Genomic DNA, 22550 nt, shown 5'->3' on the forward strand with positions numbered 1-22550 from the left:
AAAACGATTTTTTCTTTCAGTAAATGCCCAAGACTTTAATTATCCAATCACACCTAACTCATTAACGAACTCGTCAATATGAGCTTTAGTCCAATAAAGTTTTCCGGTTCAGACATCGACCTCACCAGTCCTCTTTTGTTGGCGCCTAACTCGTTATTTAAAACACATCCCCGGATTCTCCGTCAACACAGGAAACTAGAGTCAGCACAAGTTGTAACTGCTCATCGCGGTACGGAGACCTGAATACCAGCCCAACCAGGAAGACACGTAACGTTATTTTGCAACCTTTTCTGTAACGCCCTCACTTTTTCTTTTATCTGTACAGCAATACCGCTGCCTTGACCAATGTACGGAGTTCGTAATTGGAGCACCTCAGGTACCGCTTTGCATTTTACATTAAGCTCAATGTTAGCGACTTCTTTCCTCTTAACGCACACAACACTTACCACTTGGTTTTAACACAGCTACAAAGCACAATACCGCTTTCCATTTCGCTTTAATGACGCCTTTCCCCTTATCGCACATAACGTTTACCACATGGCCTCAACAACAGCATGCTTTTATAATGATGCGGAACATACTTTTTACAACTGTTATCAAACATCGCCGTTATCACAGACGGGCACGTACCGTACCGTCTTAAGTCCACTCAATCCAATATACCTAAAGGCTTCATAACCTGTACTAACCACGCTTCAGAGCCCCAATTCTTTACGGGGTTACGAGTGCCCAAATATTTCCCTTAATAAGCAATTCTTTTGACCATATGTTTGCCAGCACATTGCGTTTTTAACAACTATATGTTTTTAAAGTTCACTCCTAACCGCCGACGGTTCAAATCTCCACTTGCAGATTAAGATGCATACCACATGTATATAAAGATTTGCCAATTATAGTTGCTTTTGTACTACTCTTGCAGCATTCTTGACTAACCAATATGCCCTTCCTGCATTAACCAAGGACGTTTATGCTTGCCTGTCCCTTTCTCCTCCCTCCCCCTCCCTGGATATAGGTACTACCCCTGACGAAGTCCTATTGAATTGATACTGGAACTTCCACATGACATTGGACAATATTCCAATTCACTTTATCACTGAAGGTCCTGAAGAAAGCTCCCCGACCCCTTTCTGGGCACTCTAAGAGCTGAAACATGTCGACCGACCACTACGATTAACATTGCAGAGGATTCATAATATGTCCATTCTGCAACTTGATGTTTTTAACCTTTTCCCAGCACCTATTAGAATAAAAACTTCTTTTTGAATATAGGTAGCGTGAGGAATTTTTTATCATAACCAATCACTTCACTTGAGCACTTCTCACTTTTTATTATCATATTTTTCCCTGATCACTACTGGAAGATCCAGTGGTTCCCTCCAGGTTGGAGGATGCATGGGAAAAACCCAATGATGATGCTTTCACGTATATAAATATCAAGGCGGAGAACCAATATATACCGCCCCCGTACTGCTTTACGTGATTGAGGGTTTTTTACCTATATCGGAAACAACCACCTGAACCCTGGTGCCAGCAACAAGTGATCCTTTCCTTTTGATTACAAATGACCAGCTGGAAGCCGATTGGATCACAGCCTCTTCTTTTTCCCTACTATTGATTTAAATATGCTCTTAGATGACAGTCAATAGCTCACTGTTCTTTGTTAGGATTTTAACTTATAAACTGCACGTAACCCACTGACCTATTTACATTATGTGCACTTTGTGATGGGCATGGTACTTTTTTTTGCAGCAGGCACATTAACCCTCTGCGCTATCTTTCCATGAGTCAAAACGTCCACTAGACAAAACTCCGATCTTGCTATAGGAAGAAGATTATTCACCGGAGTTATCATGACATTTTTATTATTGCCGAAAATTGCTGGAGGCCAGGAAAGAGGCAGCAAGTGCATTTAAAACCATAATATACTTGCAAACATGATGGCCCCACCCGAAGTCAGCACCCAGTGCGATTGCACCGCCCTAGAGCCGCCCTGCTCAAAGGTCCTGTGACCTCAGTGACAAAGTCACTGCTGCTTCCTAGGCCTGTCCGCAAGACTGGAGGTGAGCTTCAGTATGGATTGTGGTGGACAGGCCTTCAAGGTTAACCCACACTTGCCACCACTAGGGTCAAGCTGCTGGTGCTAAGACACCTGGGCATCTAAAGTCTTGCGAGGCCCTCTATGATCTAGCAATGGAATGTGCTCCCTCAGGAGAATGGTCTGGGGGACTGGTCATAAAGGCTGAACCTGGTTCCCCCAGTACTAAATTCGGCAGCTATGACCACAGTGCTACATCCGCTCCCCCGCTGAACACCATACTGCCCCACTGAGAGAAAATCACACTGCCTTCAACTACAATCCAATTTGACCTGCTATAAACAACTGGATGCAGCTCAATTCAAATTACGCACTAGGCAAGAGCAATATGCTGCCTAAAAGAAAAAGTAACAATATCCTGGAAAAAGCAAACACTCATAGGGTATGAAAGATTAAATAAAGCATGTGAAATGTAAGCAGGAACAACATGGTGAACTTAACGCTTTTACACTCATTATTCAGAAATCAACGAGTATGTTTGCCTGAAAAGTTAAGGACATAACTACAGGGCCCAGAAAGGACCCATTTCAATGTCCACTGCTCATATGCTTACAAAACGTTAGCAGTATGGTTTGAAAAGAACAAATTAGTGAACACAAAGCCGCCATGCACATTTTGTTTTCCAATCCTCCCATCAACCAGGTATTGCAGTACCTCCAGGACTGGTGCACTGGTGGAATTCCCGCCGCAGCGAAAGGGTTAAGAACACTCTGTCTTGCTTTTTAGTTATTTATTTTCATATTCCGAACCGTTTATTTCCGAGGCTGCAAGTTGGAATAGAAAAATGTCAAAAACGGCATTTCCATTAAAGTGTTTTTGGGGTTTTCTTGCATCCATTTCACAGTGGAACAAATGAACGACAGGAAGAAAGGGTGAGAACCATTTCTTGAGTCATGGATTCGGTAAGTGAGGAGGGGCTAGACAGAAAGAGAGGGAATAAGAGTAAGAAAGAGAGGGGGGAAGGGTGAGGGGCGCTGTTAGCGTCAGAGCAGAAGCGGACACTGTCCTTGTCTTGTCTGGGCATGAAGCAAGTGAGGAGACCTTTTCCTTCTCTGCTCCCTGCCCTTCTGGAACAGCCACTAATGCCGAGCCCTCTCTGCAGGCCTTGGATATTTCTGAGGTCCAGGGACGCATGTTCAAAATAAACAAGTAGGGGAACGGAATGTATAGAATTAAAGAAGTAGGGGCACGCCGTGCCCTGCCGATCCCGCCCACTCCGACCACTGGGTAGCACAAGTAGTGGCTGCTTTCATACTGTGCCCATGTTTCCTGTGAAAGCCCACGCACTGGTTCCACGTCTATGGGGCCCGTTTCCTATGAAAACCCAGACACTGACTCCACATACTGTGCTCGTGTTTTCCCTGTGTACAGTACCCTGATTCTCCGTGTTTGGTAAACGTTTGTTGTGAGATCCCTTACACCGGCTCTCGCTGTGTGTAGAATTCACATATTTGATGTGAAGGCATGCACAGGCTCGCTGTGTAGAAAGCACGTTATTGGAGCCCATGCGCTGGCTCTTCGTGCAAGGTGCTCGTTTGCTATTGGAGCCCTTGCACTGCCTCTGCGTAGGGTGCACATAGTTTTGCTGTGTGAGCCGTGCACTGGCTCTCTGTGTTGGGTGCACATATTTGCGTGTGAGCCCATGCACTGGCTTCCTCTGCATGGTGCACACGCTTGCTTTGCTAGATAATTCATTGGCTCCTTGCCCAGAGGGCCCGTGTTTGCTCCCCTACGTCACGGCCCAACACCGTGAAGTGTCTCGCGCTGTGTAGTCTTCAGGCCGGCAGTTTTTCATAACGGGCGGCGCTCGCGCAGCCCACCGTTGGCTCCAGGTTGGATGTTCCCTTATTTGGTGTGAGATAAGAACGCACTTCTGTGTTTACATCTTTCCAGGCCACGGTGTTAAGGATATTATTAAGGACACCGCAGAGAAATGTGAACGACCGTTTGCAGAGCTGTCGGACTCACCGTGAAGACATTGCTAGATTGCTATGCATGCCGGCCGGGAGAGCTGGTTCAGAGTCAGCTGCTGTGTCGTCTTAATGTTTTGGGGACCCTAGGCAAGGCATATTTAGGTGCCCCGTGTTTGTAATTTTACTGCGCGTTTTCTGCTACTTGAAGCCGATCTGGCGCCAAACAAACCTTCAGAAACGGGGTTCACACAAACACAGTTGACCTATTTCTTTCCAGGGACCCCACATATCCTTGAAATGCCACTGGGAAAAGCGAGAGTCTCAGAGGTAGAGATGGGCAGAGAGTCTGAGATATGGAAACACATAGAGGTAAGATAAATAAAGAGGGATTACTCTCCAATGGAAGCTGTGTTCCTGGGCAATTGCCCACTTTGCTCATGACTTGGTCAGCAGGGTGTCAAGTTTATGGCTGAGCCTGACACGTGGCTCACTCTGCTCCAGGCCGTCTGATGTTTCACAAAGTCGCCCCATTCCAATCTAGAACAAATCTTCCCTACTCCAAAACAATTTGCCCCTCTCAAATCCAAAACAATTTGCCCCACTATAAACCAAAACAATCTACCTCACTCCAATTTCACACCAAACTTCCCCACTCCAATCCAAAACAATTTACTACACTCCAATCTGCTCCAATCCAAAACAATCTGTCACACTCCAATCTCACACCAATCTGCCCCACTCCAATCCAAAACAATCTGTCACACTCCAATCTCACACCAATCTGCCCCACTCCAATCTCATACCAATCTTCCCCACTCCAATCCAAAACAATCTGCCCCACTTCAATCTCACACCAATCTACCTCACTCCAATCCAGAACAAATCTTCCCTACTCCAAAACAATTTGCCCCGCTCTAATCCAAAACAATTTGCCCCACTATAATCCAAAACAATCTGCCTCACTCCAATCTCACACCAATCTGCCCCACTCCAATCCAAAACAATTTACTGCACTCCAAAACAATCTGTCACACCCCAATCTCACACCAATCTGCCCCACTCCAATCCAAAACAATCTGTCACACTTCACTCTCACACCAATCTGCCCCACTCCAATCTCACACCAATCTGCCCCACTCCAATCTCACACCAATCTTCCCCACTCCAATCCAAAACAATCTGCCCCACTTCAATCTCACACCAATCTGCCTCACTCCAATCCAAAACAATCTGCCCCACTCCAATCCAAAACAATCTGCCCCACTCCAATCTCACACCAATTTGCCCCTCCAATCTCACACCAATCTGCCCCACTCCAATCCCAAACAATCTGCCCCACTCCAATCCAAAACAATCTGCCCCACTCCAATCTCACACCAATCTGCCCCACTCCAATCCAAAACAATCTACTGCACTCCAATCTTCCCCACTCCAATCCAAAAGAATCTGTTCCCCTCCAATATGTCCCACTCCAATTTGTCCCACTCCAATCCATACCCATCTGCCCCACTCTAATCCACCCCAATCTGCCCCACTCTAGGCTGCCTCACTCCTATCCATCCCACTCCAATCCAAAATAATCTGCCCATGCCAATCCAAAACAATCTGCCCCACGCCAACCCAAAATAATCAGCCCCACTCCATGTTGCCCTCTCCCATCCAAAACAATCTGCCCCACTGCTATCTTCCCCACTCCAATGCAAAACAATCAACCCCATTCCAATCCGCCCTACTCCAATCCAATCCACCTCACACCAATCTACCCACTCCATCCCAATTCACCCTACTCCCATCCACCACAATCCACCCCACTCCAATGCACCCCACACCAACCTAATCCACCCCAATCCAATCTACCCCACTCCAATCTAATCAACCTCACCCCAACCCAATCCTACCCACTCCCTCCCCATCCCCCCACACCAATCCACCCTAAAATCCAAAACAATCTGCCCCACTCCAGTCCCAAACAGTCTGTCCCAACCAATCCAAAACAATCTGCCACAATCCACCCCAACCCGCTCCAATATAATCCACCTCACCCCAATCCAATTCAATCCAATCTGCCCCACTCCAATCCAAAACAATCTGCCCCACTCCAATTCAAAACAATCTACCCCACTCCAACCCACCCCACTCCAATCCAGAACAATCTGCCCCACTCTCAGTGCTTAATTTGAGCCGGTGGTTTCCGGTTCTCGGCACCGGCACTTAATTTTCGGCACCGGCTCCTGTGACAGTCCACCCCATGGTGGCCCTATCTGAGATGAGAACAACAGCCGTATTTATTAAGCGAAATGGCACTGAAAATGAATAATACCAGCCTCACAGCATTATTATAGCTTTGTGTGGCCTGAAATAGTCTGATTTGTTAAACTGACAAGCGGGTGATGGTTAGGTGTTATGTTGGTACTGTCATTGGCAGCACTGGCAAGCGCATTGCATGATGCAGGCTGCAGTGGCCTTCCGAGAAGGGCCCTGGCACTTCATTTTTTAAAAATTAAGGACTGCCCACTCCAGTCAGCCCCACAACAAACCAAAACACTTTGCCCCACTCCAATCAGCCCCACTCCAATCCAAAATAGTCTGCCCCACTCCAGCCCACCCCACCCCACCTCAATCCAATCCACCCCACCCCAATCCAAACCACTTCACCCCAATCCAGCCAAATGCAATCAGCCCTCTCCAATCCAACGTGAAATCTATAACCAAGACTGTAAAACTCCTGTACTCAGAGGATTGGCTCTGTTATCCAAGGCCTGACCCTGTAAGGTCTGTGCAACCTGATTGATAGTTCTCCTGCCTGAGACCTAAACCTTTAAGGTCTGTATAAGCTGGATTTCTGAATTGGGAACCCGTAATATTAATGCAATTCAGGAATAGCTGTATTTTCTGAGGTTTGTGACTTTAAGATGCTTGTAACTTGTAGGATGGCTTTGCTGCCTGAACCCTGTGCCTGTATCGTTTTTAACAAGATATCTGAGGTGTCAACCTGTAAATTACAGGTACATTGAGGAATAACGGTGTTACCCGAGACCTGTGCGTTTAATATCTCTGTGAACTGAGGAATAACTGCTGCCTGAGTGTGAGTCCTGGTTGTATAACACCATTAGTTGCGGAGACATTTTAAGGCGTGGGCAAAGTAGACAAGAGCTCAGAGCTCCCCCTTCCAAGGGGCCCCTGGGAAAATCAACTCTCTGCCTCACCTCTATTTCTACATCTCAATATCTCTCCTCCTCTTTGCCTACCACTGACTCTCTCTCTCTCTTTGTCCAGTGTCAAAGGATTTTTAGGGTACCATGTTTCCGCCTGACCTTGTTTCTGAAAGTGTGTTTGCCATTATGCAGGTTTGAATTAGCTGGAAATGGGTACTAAAATGCAAAGTTGCTCTAAACAATGGCTCTCAAAATATGTGTTGCCCGAAAAACCTTCAAATGACACGTATTAGTTATGATTTCGGTAATAGAACATATTGGTTCTAAGTAAATTGAGAAATTGCTCTGTCTTCTGAGACCTGGGCCTGCAGATCTGTGTAACTTGATGGATAGCGTGTTTGATATATTGAAATCGAGAGATAGCTCTGCGGTTTAAGACTAGAGTCTGTAGGTTCTCTGTAACCTGAGGGCTAGCCCTGCTAAAGCTCTAAAGCCTGCGTAGTCTGAGGGAGATTTTTTTTTCTCTTATTGAGGTACATAAAAGGAGAGGCGCCATGAAATGATTTAGCACATATCATTTTTTAAGTACTGCAACCATTCCAATGTACCAAAGCTCATTGGCATTAAGGGCGCCCCCTGCATTGCCGTACCCAATGAGGCGAGGGGTGCCCATATTTGGGACTTGGCTTGGGCGTTTCCCCCTGCTTCGCCCTCTCACTCCCCTCCAATCGGAGCGCTGCAGGCCATGTGGGGGATCTGACCCTGGGAGTTCCCACTCGTCTCCCTGTGTTAGTCCTGCCAGGAACGGCTGTGTTTGGCGGGCCTCTGTACTTATTACCTGCCCAGTGCCCGCCTTCTGGGAATATGGCGGCCCAGCAGCAACCAAGGAGATATACCTCTCTCTGGTTTAATAGACCCTCGACTGGGATTCGTGAATTCAAACTTGGCTCTGCCGCTGTTACACAGACTGATTTTAGGCATAATAAAAATGAGACCACAGATTTCTAGAAGTTGCATATGAGTAACGAAGTGAATTGTGTTTAGCACACTCGATACGCCCTCCTTCTACGGTCTATTCCGAGTACGACGTTGATATTATATATTTATCTATATATATGTATCTGTTTATATTTCTTTACACTTGCAGGACCCTACACGGTTGGAGAGATGCAGAACAGCTAATTACTAATATGCTAGTAACCACATTTGAGACCGACAAAGTAGTACCGACTCTGCTTGGGTGACGCAATTACAGATTAAACGTATCATACAAGAGCAGTGTAGTAGTGTTAATTTTGAGACCTTTCAGATAGCTCGTTGGGTCGCGCGCCCACCACAGAGTTCTGTATGTAACCTGTAGGCCATACGTGTCCACCCCTCAGGTCTATTCACACTTTCACCTCAGGGTAATAAAATAGTAAAAGGAGTATTCTCGATATTAACACACATTTAAGCGCCCAAAACAATTCATGCGCGTGCATGGCTGCGTGCGTATATATATATATATATATTGATTGATTTATTAACACAACCGGACCGCATTTTGGTTGTTGTCAGGTGAAACCAGAAATCAGGGCGTGCCTCGAATTGCACGTTTTGTCTGTAGTAGTTGTGAGTGTTCTGTTCATAACTGGTGTTATTGTTGCAACTGCCTTAGCGAGTCCACTGTTCTGGAATCCATAAGTGTTAATATTATGGTATTTTTATACTGTTTATAAATCGCTCCAGAGAAGCCGAATTGTGGCATGTGAGCGCTATCCGGAACACAATGAATGAATTAATGAATAACATGAAAGAAAAAGTCAGCAAGAGTTCTTTCTTTTTCATGATACATACATCTAGATCATGAAAGAAATATACTATATTATAAGGTATATTCCAATAATGTAGTATAGTTCCATACAATATAGTATAACTGATGGCATGCCCCCCCTCAACTTCCCACAGCCCCTCTTCCCACCTTGGCACGGTTGCTGGAGGCCTCTCTGCTCCTACGTCGTATAAGGCCGGCGCTCGGGCTTTGTTTATAAAAAAGTGCAGAATCGTATGAGGCCTGCTCGGCGCTCGCGCCCCTCTGGGCTCTCCCTGCAGCCACGCAAAGTGATGAAATAAAGCCCCTTTTATGGTAACGCGCCCAGTTGGTCCACGGAAGGCCATTTTGGGTCCTATGTTTGGGTGAGCGCGGCCTAATATTCGCCCTGGTATTTAAACCCGGTGCAGACGGAGAGACCCGTCCCAGCGGAGTACAGCAGCGCATAACGGTGAGTAGCGGGAACCATCGGCGGCTACTGGGCACTGTGAGCGAGTACTGGCTGGCAGGCACTACTGGTGAGTACCAGGCACTACAGAAGTAAAGGACGCTGTGGGCGAGAACCAGGGGCAGTTCATGTTTTGACAGGGTAAATGAGAACTACTACATGTATGTATGTGTGTATGTGTGTGTGTGTGTGTATATATATGTGTGTGTATATATATATGTGTGTATATATATGTGTGTGTATATATGTGTGTGTATATATATGTGTGTGTGTGTGTATATATATGTGTGTGTGTATATATATGTGTGTATATATGTATATGTGTGTGTATGTATATATGTGTGTGTATATATGTGTGTGTGTGAACATAAATATATATATCTCTACTTTATAGAGACTTCCTCGCACTGCTCTACGCATCCTACTGAATACTTTGAGACCAGGACACAACTCATGGGTCCTGCCCAGAAGAAATGTCTAATGGCGGCTCTGCTATGCATTTAATCTATTCTTGTGAAATGATGCTTCTGCCTTGACTGTAATACTCTGGCTCTGGCGCCACCGTCGCCTTTGTGCAGTTCTGCTACACTTTTAATGACAGTTTTTCCCAGCGGGATTGTACTTTCAGGAATACAATGGGCCACCCTTTTCAGCAGACCTGCTTTTAATGTGAGGTCACCTTCATTTCTCAGACGAGCTGCTATGCTTTAAATGAGAGAGTAATATCTCCTGGTGCAGTCACCAGGCGAAGTGCATTAAAACCCTTTGGAAACTGTGATCCTGGGTAAAATGGGGATGGATTAAATGAGTGTGTGTGTGTGGGGGGGGGGCAGAGTTAGAGAGAAAGAGCTAAAAAAAATAACGAAATATTCTGTAATTATTTTGTTGGTCTTTCAGTTACAGGTAACTGCACATAACATATAATGCATACACACTAAACGATAAATAAATGCGATTTCAACTATACTGTGGGAAATGCATTGATCTGGTAGAAAAACTCAGGGGGTTAACACAATCAAGGTGTCTGTTTGTGGAAACAGCGTGTCGCTGATGTAAATCCTGCTTGTTACAATGGGAAACAGGGCATGTGTAATTTTGGCAATATGAGGTCCCAATGTGTGACAGTAAGCATTGTAAATATGTACGTCATTAATTAAGTGCTTACATTCTTTCAGACGTTATGACTGTACTTAGTGCATGTAAACAATGTTTACAATTTTCCATTTGTGGAACGCATCCCTGGACTGGTAACACCTTTACAGCAGCTCTTAAAAGGAATAACGTCACCTTGATGCCTCAGATGAGTCTGTCAAGTACAGCCTATGCTGGCCCCCTATCAGCCTTTTGTTTTGTTGATTACCAAATTGGAACTGGAAGGAAGGCTTGTTTCTTTCTTTAGCTGTCTGTGTCTTTTCTTTCTCTTTTCCTTTACACCCGAAGCAAATAAAGCTCAGAATGAACAGTTCAGGAGCAGTGATGTTTTTTAACAAAAAGCATGGGAACTAATTTGGTAAACATTAAAAAAGCTTAAAAATGTCGTTCCCAATAGATCCCACCCACTTCTACCTCTGGGTGCAGTGCCTGCGCTTGTAGTAGGGCTGATATACTTTCATGGGACTACATTAATAATGACTTGCGTTATACATAGGACTAAATCGAGCCCTTCTACTGTTCCTAAGCGCAGTTAATAACACATGTTGCCATCAGCCAACTTATGGTACTCAGTTGATCCTCTTTGGAATGATGAAAGGTTGAGTCTGTCTTGCCAGGATTCGGACTTGTGGCCTTCCGATCACATCATTTATTAGTGACAAGTGTTTCTGCTCACTGAGCCTAGCACTATCTCGGACCTCGGCAGACACGGCTTTAAGTTGACTGGGTCCTGCTGGGGTCCCAGACCCGACAGTCATTAAAAACTGACTTTGAAACGGGTCCCTAGAAATTAAATTTACATGCAAAACACATTGATTTCTCAACAGTGACTCTAAACGTCCTTAAGGTAAAGAGTCAGTAAAATGCACTCCCTGTTGCTTTTCACATGTTTTACTTTATCTTGTATTCCCAAAGGCTGTTTCCTTTTCCCAGAAGTTGTGTTTCTGTAGTTTTATTTCAAACAACATGTGACTCTTGTGTAGTGTCTGCCTTGACCTGAGTCGCCTCCAGGTGCCTGGGTGAGGTCAGGTTGAGTGTTTGATGGGGCAGCATTGAGAACTCTGGAGCTGAGGCTGAGGGAACCGCACGATTCTCACAGGGCCTGTCAGTGAGTCAGAGAGGTGCATAGACAGCAAGCACATCCAACTCTGGGCCTGTGCAATTGTAATTTTGGGACAGTGTGTGAAGGAAGCACACAGCTGTCGACATATTGACAACACAAAAGGAAAAGAGCATGCCGTGCTTGCAAGTGAATGGGAGTGTTGTGTGTGTGGGAGGGGAAGTGGCGATGAAAGGAAGTACCTGTAGAAGGAGACAGTGAAAAGAGGGTTTTGAAGATGAAAGAGATTAGGTGTGAGATATTCAGATGGAGGTTTTCAGAAATAGGTGGGGAGAAAAAAGACATACGTCTCTAACAAAGTAATAGACTGCAGAGGAAAGAGGTGTGAGGGGAATTCGGGAATGACTGAGGCACTCCGAAGACCACTACCCCACTCCACATACCATAGCAAACTTTATTTCACAGTCTCATATTTTCATAATTGAATCATTTTCATTTCTAATCGTACAGAACAAAATATTTGTTACTCGTTCATACCGCTAATAATCATTGGCAAAGCGATAGGTCTGGTTTGTGTAATGCGCATGCCCGTTGTGCTACATGTCTGATGTAATGACAGAAAGCTCACAGAGAGACACCCCAATACTGTTAAGGTGGCACGTTGTGAGAAGCATAGGATATTGGTTTATAAGTTTACCCCACACCCTTCATTACAAAGGCCATGACTCTTGGAAAGGATACCATGTTACGCTTCTTTAGCCACACCCCTTTTAAGGACTCCCCTCCACCTTTTTCATCCTCTTTAAGGCCCCCTTTTCATCAGGGCTTTTACACCTTTAATGAGGCAGAACCAGTGCATTTTCGGACATTACTCACACTTTCCAGAAAGGATCTTATTCTTAAAGGGGAAGTTTCCATACTTTTGTGCAAAGCAGTTATACTTTTAATGGTGCGGGAACAACATTTTTGTGGATAGTACCATCACTTTTAAGTAGGCTAACATAATTTTAAAAGGACAGAACCCACGCTTTTCAGCAGGGCTGGTATACTTTGAATGGTGCAGTACTGGTGTTTCCCTGCAATGCTGCAGCTAAACTTGAAGTGGTGACAGCATTTCACAACAAGATTACTGTACTTTTAATTGTAATGTAGAAATTCTTCTCGGTAGGGCTACCACATTTTTAAAGAGACAGTACCTGTATTTCTCAACCGGGTTGCTGTACTTTTAATGACAGTACCAGCGCTTCTGCAGTCGTTTTTCTTGTAATATATTACCTCCTAGTGGGGTTGCTATACATTTAATGGACAAGTACAGCTGGGAAAGTACCAGCATTTATCAGCAGGGCAGCTGTACTTTTACTGGTAAAGTGCAGGCATGTCAGAACAGAGCAGCTGTACCCTAAATGGACAGGAGTGATTCTGGTGGCACAGAGTGCCGATATATACAGAATTACAGCTTTTCCAGAGGTAACACCTGCATTTATGTCCCTTGCTTTGAAATCACAAGGTCATGACACTTTCATTTCACCATTTAACCAATTCCTTGTGATCGATAGGATTGGCCCCATGCTTACATACAACCATATACAACCATATAGGACTCCAACAATGCACTGGGAGAATTGATAAAATAAATGTCTGCAGGAAAAATTCAACCTCTTTAGATCTGGCTTCACGTTGGAGCTGTCTGCAAGAACAATTCTTACCTATTTCTTAACAAATGCATAGTGCGGGCTTTGGCCACACCCCGCAGCCGTATTAACCTCTTACCTTGTATTATTTCCTATACTGTATAGCATTACAGCTCTTGTGGCATGCTTGTATTCCAATTCATAAGAGACTAGTTTACATCTCGAAGCACACTCAATCGTCACTAATTCAGTTCTTTGTCTCACAGATGCATTGTATAGAAATGACATCGTTTTTTTGGATTTGTTCACCTCAGCATGCTTTTTTAAAATCATTTTAGGTACGATTCAAAATGCAAGCCAGCCTGATTGGCTTTGCCAGGGCTTGTTTTTAGGCGGTATTTATACAGGGCATATATTTTCTCTCAGAGGGTGATGCACCCCTTTACCCAAGTCAACAGGATATATGCCTATACATTCTGGGTACAGATGCACCAATGGACCTTTACAAACGTGAAGGGAGTGAGGGGTGGGCAATACATTGCAGATGGGAGTCATGGGAAAGTGAGTGAACACTGCAAACAAAGAGGGAATAGACACTGTGCAGGCCAACATTTATTCAGGTGTCTGTCCCGAAAGTACCTCTTTGCTAGTACTCTACCATTAAAGGTATTGCCGCAGTGCTGAGAAGTGCTAGTACTCTCACTTTCAAATTTAAGAAGTGCAGGTACCCAGTACTCGACATTACCTGCCCATTTAAATGACTGAGGTCTTGTGGTTCAGGAGAAATGGGAGGGTGGAGGGGAGTGTCAGCAGAGTCTAGAATTCTTTCTTGTGGGTCAGTTGAGTGAGGTCAGTCTCAGCAGGCGGGGAGAGTTTATTCCAAAGGGCGGGAACACAGGAGAAGGAAGACGGTCTTCTTGTCTTTAGTGTCTCCCTATTATTAAATTTATTTTCGAATTCTATTTCATTTTCAAAACTTTTGTTTGGGTGGAATGAAAGAGAGCCTTGATCAAACTTATTTTATTAACTGTTCTCCTTTTTCTTGGTGAATTTTAATGCCAGTTGTTAACGCCTCCTTTGGGCTCCTACGTTTTTGATGGTGATGGGGAGGAGAATGTTTTGACTGATGAGCGGTTTATTTATAAATGCCCTGATGTGCTGATGCTGTACCTGCCCCTGCAGTTATTGATTAGGAATTCATATGCTGCCTATCACAGGCAGTATTGACTGGTTACGTCACGGCCAGTAGCGATATTATACTTGTGAAATAATTGATTAGAAAAGTACCCCTGTGTGTTACAAGGGTGTGTTGTTTGGTAGCGTTATTTTTTATCTTGAAGTAAGGAGTAGCCGGTTCTCATTGTCTGAAATGTAAATCTAGAAATGAAGATCTCGATATAAAATGAGAAGGTGGGGGCAGTCACTCAGCTGAACACGGGGGAACCTCTGTCTAGTTGCCTGGGGGGGGGGGGGGGGGTGAAGGTTTTTCTTATTCATCTGAAGAAATGGTGAGAACTTCCAAACAACCCCACCCTCTCATAACTGTCAGTGCCGGAGGCGTCTCGTCTACCGGCACAGAGACCTTATAATATATCGAATTATAGATGGGTAATAGTGAATTATGGGTATGTTTTTCACCGGGTGGTCTGAGTGACATCAAATAGACTACAACAGTGAAGCTTGAGCTGTCTATGAGGTCACTGAGAATCCAAAAGTGAAAAACATGCCCGTAATTCGCTTTTTTTTACCCATCTATTTTTTTGATGACATGTATAGCCCCAACATCGTATGCTCATCTGCAGAAATTGTGCCAACTTTCAAACAGCCCCCACCCTCGCATATCTCTCAGCGCTGGAGGCGTGTGGTGGCACACAGACCGTACAACATGTAGAATTATAGATGAGTAACCGTGAATTCCGGGGATGTTTTTCACTTAGGGGTTCTGAATGACATTAAGTAGACGATAAGAGTGAAGCTCAAGTTGTCTTCGATGTCACTCAGAACCCCGAGGTAAAAAAAACATCCCCGTAATTCACTTTTTACCCATCTATAATTGTATGGTCTCCAAAATCATCTCCCCCTGCTTTCAACTGCTAAGCAGGGGCAGAGGAGTAACGGGGAGCCATCCATAACATGGCCTCTCCTCTCTGGCCCATATGTGAAAAAATATTCCCTACCTGCCATCCTTAACCAACCCCCACCACTTCCCCTGTCTTCTTTTCATCTCCTTCAGCTGTGATTTCTGCTTTCAGTCAAAACAGACAAGCAGCGCAGCGCTGCCAGGCTCTCAAAGCGTCCTGTCAGCCTGGCATCGAAAGCCTGTGCAGTACAGTTTTCTTATCAACTATTGCTACATCATAGCAGTGCATTTCTAGATTTAGACTCTGATGTAAACGATAGAGACTTCCCAAGGAAGCCATGCTTCACATTTCAGAACACCGTGCTTACTCCACAGATTTATTTATGGCCATGCCGCATCAAACCCCAAAGGAGTCCTTGCTCCACTACAGCTTCACAGGTGCTTGAGACTGCCTCCACAAATCTGTTCTCAGTTCATCCAGAGAATCTCAAACAATTTGGTGAAAGAACATTCCATGTGCAAGGCTCTGTTCTCTGGCACACGCTCCCTCTCTCATTAAGACTCTAGGAGAATAAAATCCGAAAACCCATCTTTTCCCACTGAGCCTAAAGTCAGTTGAATCTGAATTAGACAACAAGCTCCTCCTACTCCGTTCTTGTTTGGTCAAGTGCTTAAGACCAATCCACTCACTAGATATAAGTGAGGCTTTTCCATTTATCCTAACATTGCAAAGGGTACCACCAACAGTACTTAATTTGAGCCGGTGGTTTCTGGTGCTTGGCACCGGCACTTTATTGTCAATGCCGGCACTTATGACAGTTTGCCACATGGTGGTGCTGTCTGTCTAATTTACAGATAAGCACAACATACATTACAAAAAATGACTAATACCTGCTGCCTAAGCCATTCTTGCAGCCTTGGGGGGCCGGAATAGTCTGAATGATCACCCTTGTAGGAGTGTGCTACTTGTAGTTATGTCGGTACTGTCATTGGCAGCGCTGGCAGGGGCAATGGGTAGAGCAAGTTGCAGTGGGCTCCTGATGAGGGCCCTGGAACTTATTCGTTTTTACAAATTAGGCACTGGGTACCACATAACATGACATAATGAATGAAGAGTTCTCACACAGCAACTTTGAACTATTTTCACTGACTACCATCTGGCACACAGAGCACGGGTTCTCCTAAGGGCTTGCATCTTGCGATCCATTTCTACCAAGTGCTTGGAGACTGCAGTTCCAGAAGGTGTATCATCTTGCAAAATCCCAAAGTTTGATAGAACTGGTTCCCAGTGGTGGTAACATAGCAGACAGACCCATGGGCAGTTTGCTAAAATAAACAATTACAATTTTGATTGATTTCATGATTTATTTTAGTCAGAGCCACTGGAATTATGCGATTGTGCAAACACGGTGGTTTTGAATAATTACAGATTTGCCACATAATCCATTGTTTGCCACATAATCTGTGGATATTAACAAACACATTTTTTTTGTTTCTAGCTCAAATGGTTCAAAAGTTACTAAGAATGCAGCAACGCTTGTTGCCACTCAGTAGAAGGCCCTTTGTAAAGCTGGACTGGTCACCTTTCTGTTGCTTATTGCTATATTTAGGTGTTAAACTGGTACTAATGAGGTGCTACCAATGGGCAGGCAGTGTTAATAAGTGTAGAAATGACAAAATAAGGACGTAATACTGTTACAAAATGCAGCATAGTTTGCCTTTTCTTGCCGCATAATTTGGCCCTCTCCTGCTGCATAATTCCAGTGGCCTTGAATATAGTGATCACAGGTAAAAGGCACCCATGTGTCCCTGATGTGGACTCAGAGCGAAACGGAAAGAATGGACCAGCACCAGGGAAAGAGAATTGATGAGGAATGACGACGCTATCAGGAATCCAGTGAAAGAGAAAGACAAACTATAAAGAGTTACGTGAGCAAGAGATGGGGGAGAGAGAGCAAGGAAAGTGCGGTTGGAAAGAGAAAGGTGAGCAAAGTAGCTGAATGTGAGCACAGGAGAGTGAATGGAGGCAATAGAGAGAGACATTAGAGAGAGATAAGAGAGAGCCTGCTAGAGAGACATGTAGGTATAAACATACAGCTGACCTAACAGAGAGACAAAGACAGGAGAAAGCGAGGGGGGAGGTGGGGGGTTATGAAGAGACGGGCGGGACAAAAAATGCAGAGAGAGTGGACGTGAAACAGGAGAAAGTGAAATGCAGACTTGAGGCCCAGACTAGGAGTGAGTGCCTCAGAGGAGTATTCAGTATTTATTGCACCTGATAAATTCCAACACACTTCGGTTTGGAATTCATCAAGTGCAATAAATGGCACCTAAATATTACCAGTTCGAAGTTGTCCCCTGTGATAGGGAATGACTTACATCACTATCCCCTTGTCCCTACAATGACTGGATCTTTCCCCGTTAAAGCACGCGCTGTGAAGCTTTGCAAAGGTAAGTTACTGGGGATAAGACTGGTTTGAATATGGTGGGGGCCCTCATCGTACTTTGCAGGGGGTCCTGCCTAGGTAAGAGTGCTTGCCAAGCCTGCCTGGGGTGCTCGTGTATGCAGAACATGCTGCACTAAAAGCGTGTGTTTCTCAATCCTCATGTGAGTGATGGATGCACAGGGGCATGCGCTGCACTAGCGAGGGTGCTGTTTAATTGTGTGTGTGGCTGGACAGGCAGAGCAGTATAGAATGTTACCTTCAAGCTTCAGTGTGTGACAGGGTGTGCAGAGCATGTTTATTGCACCCAAAACGGTGCTCTTCACCTGCCGTTGGTGTCAGGTGGGATGTGCAGAGACAAAGAGCAACTCTTCATATGTGCTTGGATGTGCAGGAGTGCACAGCATGCGCCTGGGTGTGCAGGAGTGCACAGCGTGAGCTGGGATGTGCAGGAGTGCACACAGCATGTGCCGGGATGTGTAGGAGTGCACAGCATCTGCTGGTATGTGCAGGAGTGCATAACATGTGCTGAGATGTGCACCGCATGTACTAAGTTGTACACAGCATGTGCTGGGGTGTGCAGGAGTGCACAGCATGTGCTGGGATGTACAGAGTGCACCGCATGTGCTGGGATGTGCACAGCATGTGCTAGCGTGTGCATGAGTGCACAGCTTGTGCTAGGGTGTGCAGGAGTGCACAGCATGTACTACATTGTTGAGGCTCCTCTTCGGTTCTCATAGTGTGGCATGCATGTTCAGGAGCATAGAGCATGTGTTACATTAATGGCGGCACTCCTCACTTGTCCTCGGTGTGTGAGAGGAAGAGTGCGTTTCTCCAGGGCATCTCTTGCATGAGTGTGTGGGCTCTTCACCTATTGTCTGTATGTGATAGGATGCAAACAGGTGCAAAACATCTACTCATTAATGAGGGTGTGCTTCATTTATCATTGTGTGAGAGAGAATGTTCACGGGGCCAGAGCATGCGTGGCACTAGTGAAGCCTGTGGAGGTGCCTTTCACTTAACATTGTATGAGGGGGGAGTGTGCATGGGGGCAGAACATTTGCTAGTGGGGCTGCTCTTCAGGCCTTAGATTGTGGTATGCATGTTCAGAAGCCATAGAGAGTACATGGGTTTTGAACTGGACAACTAGAGTTCCACAGCACCATGATGGCTTTACTGAGCACAAGAGTGTTTGTACCAAACTACTTCTCTCAATAAGTCCACACTGATGCCAGTGTGAGATGTATTGTACCATGTACTCAAAGGGCACCTAAGAGGTGCCCACTGAAAACCTACCAACCCTGCTGTGGTCTCTGACCGGCTGTAGGCCACCAGCCACTGCCAGACATGTTTCTAGACCCCTGGGTAGAGAGCCCCTGCTCTCTGGGACCAGAAACAATGCACATTCTGGGAAGAGCTGTCATGCCTCTTACCCCAGGATGGGCTAGTGCTCGAAGGGGGAAGCTTCAAAGGCCTGCCATCTTTGTAAAGCAACCCCCAGCCTCTGGTGCTAGCAGCAGATGGCAACCCCTGGTTTACGCCCCCACTTTGGCTGGGAAAACCGGTGGGAAAACTTTGGAGAATAGGAGGTGTGCCCACCTCTGCCAACTCTACCCCTAAGGTGGGGGATGCGATGTGAAGCATATCTTTCAGTCCCCACCATCTTGAAGATGGGGAGACCCCTCCAATCTGGTCTGTGCCCCCTTACTACATGAGGGTGGCATAATAGAGGGTGCAGTCACCCCAGGTGAGGTGCCTATTGGCCCTACCTGCTACTCCCCTAAAATGCCCTTAAATTTAGTATTTAGGTGGATCCCCAGACCTAGAAACTAGATCTTTGATGACCTAAGAAGAAAGGAAACATCCCAGTAGAGAAGACTGAAGACGATGACTGTTTTGGCCCTCGCCCTACAGGCCGGTCTCCAGCTTCTGTAACCTGTCTTGCACCCATCAATCTCTGAAAACCCTGGGAGAACTGCTGCCTTCGAAGAAGACTCCAATCTCCCGTGGACCTGTCCAGAAGAAATCAACTCCAAGGGCTCCGTATCCAGCTGGAACTGCAATCTCCCGAGTCCGAGTGGCCAACCTGCCCAGTGAAGTCTGCCCAGCAATCCTGACCTCGAGTCCAGTGTTGGCTGACTGCTCCTGACCTCCAAGACAACACATGCAGCCTGAATCCAGAGGCTCCCACTGACTGCGACTGGCTCCGATAAGAAGACAGCCCTCCACCCAAAGACCCTAGGCCTTGATGAGCTGAACTGATGGTGCCCCTGCGACCCCCTACATCTCTGCTTACTTCTGCTGTCATTGGTCTCCCTCTTGCAACCTCCTATGCAACGCCTGCAGCCTGTTTGTTGAAAGAAGAAACTCGATTGTAAAGCATTGGGCGCCCAATGCTTATTTTGCACCCTGCACCGGGCTGCCCCTGTGCCGCTGGTGGTCTATGTTCGGTGCTGCTTTGTGCCCCCCCATTCTGGTCCTAATCACCAAAGCTTGGCCCCTGAAACTGATCCACTTACCTACAAGCAGTGTGGTTCCAGGCACCTCCAGCTTCTATTGAAACTCATTGAGCCAATCCCCGAATTTGACCTCTGCACCTGGCTGCCCCTGTGCTGCTGGTGGTGCAGCTTTAGTACTCACTTGACCTTTGCTCTTTGCTGACCTTTGGGCCTGAAGGCTGGTTTTGTAAGTGTAATACTTACCTGTTTAACCGCAATATTGTTTACCCCTTTGGATAACATTGAGCTGTGCTGAAAATATTCTAAGTGTAGATTTTTACAAGTGAAAAAGTTTTTTAATTTAAAAACGTACTTACCTTATTGCGAAGATCTTGGTCTTCAATTACAAACAAAGTACATTTTTGGTAAAATTGGTGTAGATGTCTTTTTTGAGTCGTGTGTCCATTATTGGTCAATGTTGTGCAATTAATGTCTTACACTCCTCTGTTAGGCCTAAGGTGTCTAGACCACACTACCACTAATAGAGCACTTTGCGTTTTACATTTAACCCTGTACACTTTTGGGTAACCCATGGACCCTGCACATGGTATAACTACCTAGTGGGCATACCATATACAGAGCCAGCTTCCTACACTAGTTGTGTTGGTCAATGATTGAGGAGTAAAAATACCGTCTCTATAATCAGACGGTTGTTGTGTTATGGATGCTACTGTGCAGCGTATATTGTTTTTTGACTGTTTGCTATTCATAGTAGTAGGTGTGTACGTTTTGTAGTGCAAGCTACAAACTTTTAGTTATTGTGATAACTGTGGTAAGCACTGACTGGTGGTTGTGTATTGCTTGTGATAATGTGGCTGTCTGGTGAGTAACCTCCACTGGCGGTTGTGGTAGATGCTCTCTAATCACTTGAGGGGAAGCAGTATCCTTACCACACATGGGCAGCTTGGCTTCATCTATCTCACCTCAGTGTTTGACATTTCCCCTCTTCTTCCACAGGTCCTCTTGAATCCCCTCAACTCTCAGATCCGCCATGTGTGACGAGGAAACCACCGCCTTGGTGTGCGACAATGGCTCCGGCCTGTGCAAGTCTGGCTTCGCAGGGGATGACGCACCCCGGGCCGTGTTCCCCTCCATTGTAGGTCGCCCTCGCCACCAGGTACGTGACCCTCTGTGACATCCTACTGTGCTCTCCCTAGAAGTGAGCTAGGCAGAAAATCCCCAGATAGAGCCGAGCCAGGGGTCTGACAGTTCTAAGAGCCAAAGCACGAGCCGAGCCCTGCCAATTAAAAGATTCAGCATGTAAATGACAGAGAAGGCGTCACATGATAAAGACTCTTTAAAACTGAACAAATGTCTTCCTTTAACAGTTGGAAGTGTTCCCTTTAATACATTAGATCATAGCACTGCATTGAATGAGTGCCATTCACTAGAATTAATATCTTCTAAACATGAACTTAGAAACAGTGATGATCTCCTAACCCAGCCACCCGGACGGTAGATGCCAATACTGACTAAACATGCAAGTCAGTTGTCATGCACCCCTATCCATAACCTTTATTGACATATATGGACCAACATTATATATGGGATAAAGTACCCCCTGTTATACATTATAAGGCTATTGCACGTCACTGTGGATATCTGTGATCCTACATAGATGAGTTCCTTCAAAAGGTAATGGAAATCCTTGGTGACTTGAAATATTCTTAAAATGTAAAGCAGGGGGCATTTTATTCCTTATAAAACATGCCTATGCTATCGCCTTCCCACAAAATGCTTGGGAGCACATTTATCATAGTGTCGCATTGCCCTTGCGTCACACATGGTGTCGTATGGACAACACAATACTAAAGTCAGATTTACACAGCAACGCAGGTCCTCGCCTTGTGTTACTCTGCCATGGGAAGGTGTTCTATGGGTGAAGCTTGGGTCTTCCCAAGCAGCTACCCATGGATTTTTGCGTATTCCCAAATTTACCAAGAATGGTAAACCTGGTAATGCGTCATAATGCTACGCCTTACCAGGGTAGGCACAATAAGGAGAAATATATTTTTTCCTCCTCTATGTTTCCCTTTTCCTATAGTGCTGCAAGAGGAAAAAGCCCAAGATGCTTGTTTTTGTGCAGCAAGGTGTCCCTTCCTGCACAAAAACAATTGTTTCTTCAACGCAAGCCCTCTTGCACCATGGTGCAAAGGTGCTTGCGCTGGTGCTAGGCAGCAAATTGTGTGCCAGCGCAGGCAGAGAGCCGGAATGCACCACATATTGGTAAATATGGCGCATTCATGACCTCTCCCTTTCACGCA

At 45.5% G+C, this 22550-nt stretch overlaps 1 protein-coding gene across 4 annotated transcripts in view; it reads left to right on the forward strand.

Moving 5' to 3' along the window:
- The first annotated feature begins 244 nt into the window (after positions 1-244).
- The window catches only part of LOC146784363 (actin, gamma-enteric smooth muscle-like), a 43696-nt gene continuing 21390 nt past the window's right edge, over positions 245-22550 (forward strand). Inside the window, exons 1-2 of one of the 4 annotated variants that reach the window (XM_085636206.1) lie at positions 245-267; positions 21244-21403. In XM_085636206.1, the coding sequence (XP_085492332.1) occupies positions 21278-21403 (126 nt within the window). In that variant the 5' untranslated portion in view covers positions 245-267; positions 21244-21277. Of the gene's footprint in view, positions 268-318; positions 377-9291; positions 9492-21243; positions 21404-22550 lie in introns of those variants that run through there. The other 3 variants (XM_085636205.1, XM_085636204.1, XM_085636203.1) reach the window with 3 other exon arrangements.

This window comes from Triturus cristatus, chromosome 11 (genome assembly GCF_964204655.1).
Source record: "Triturus cristatus chromosome 11, aTriCri1.1, whole genome shotgun sequence".
Classification (NCBI taxonomy): Eukaryota; Metazoa; Chordata; class Amphibia; order Caudata; family Salamandridae; genus Triturus; species Triturus cristatus.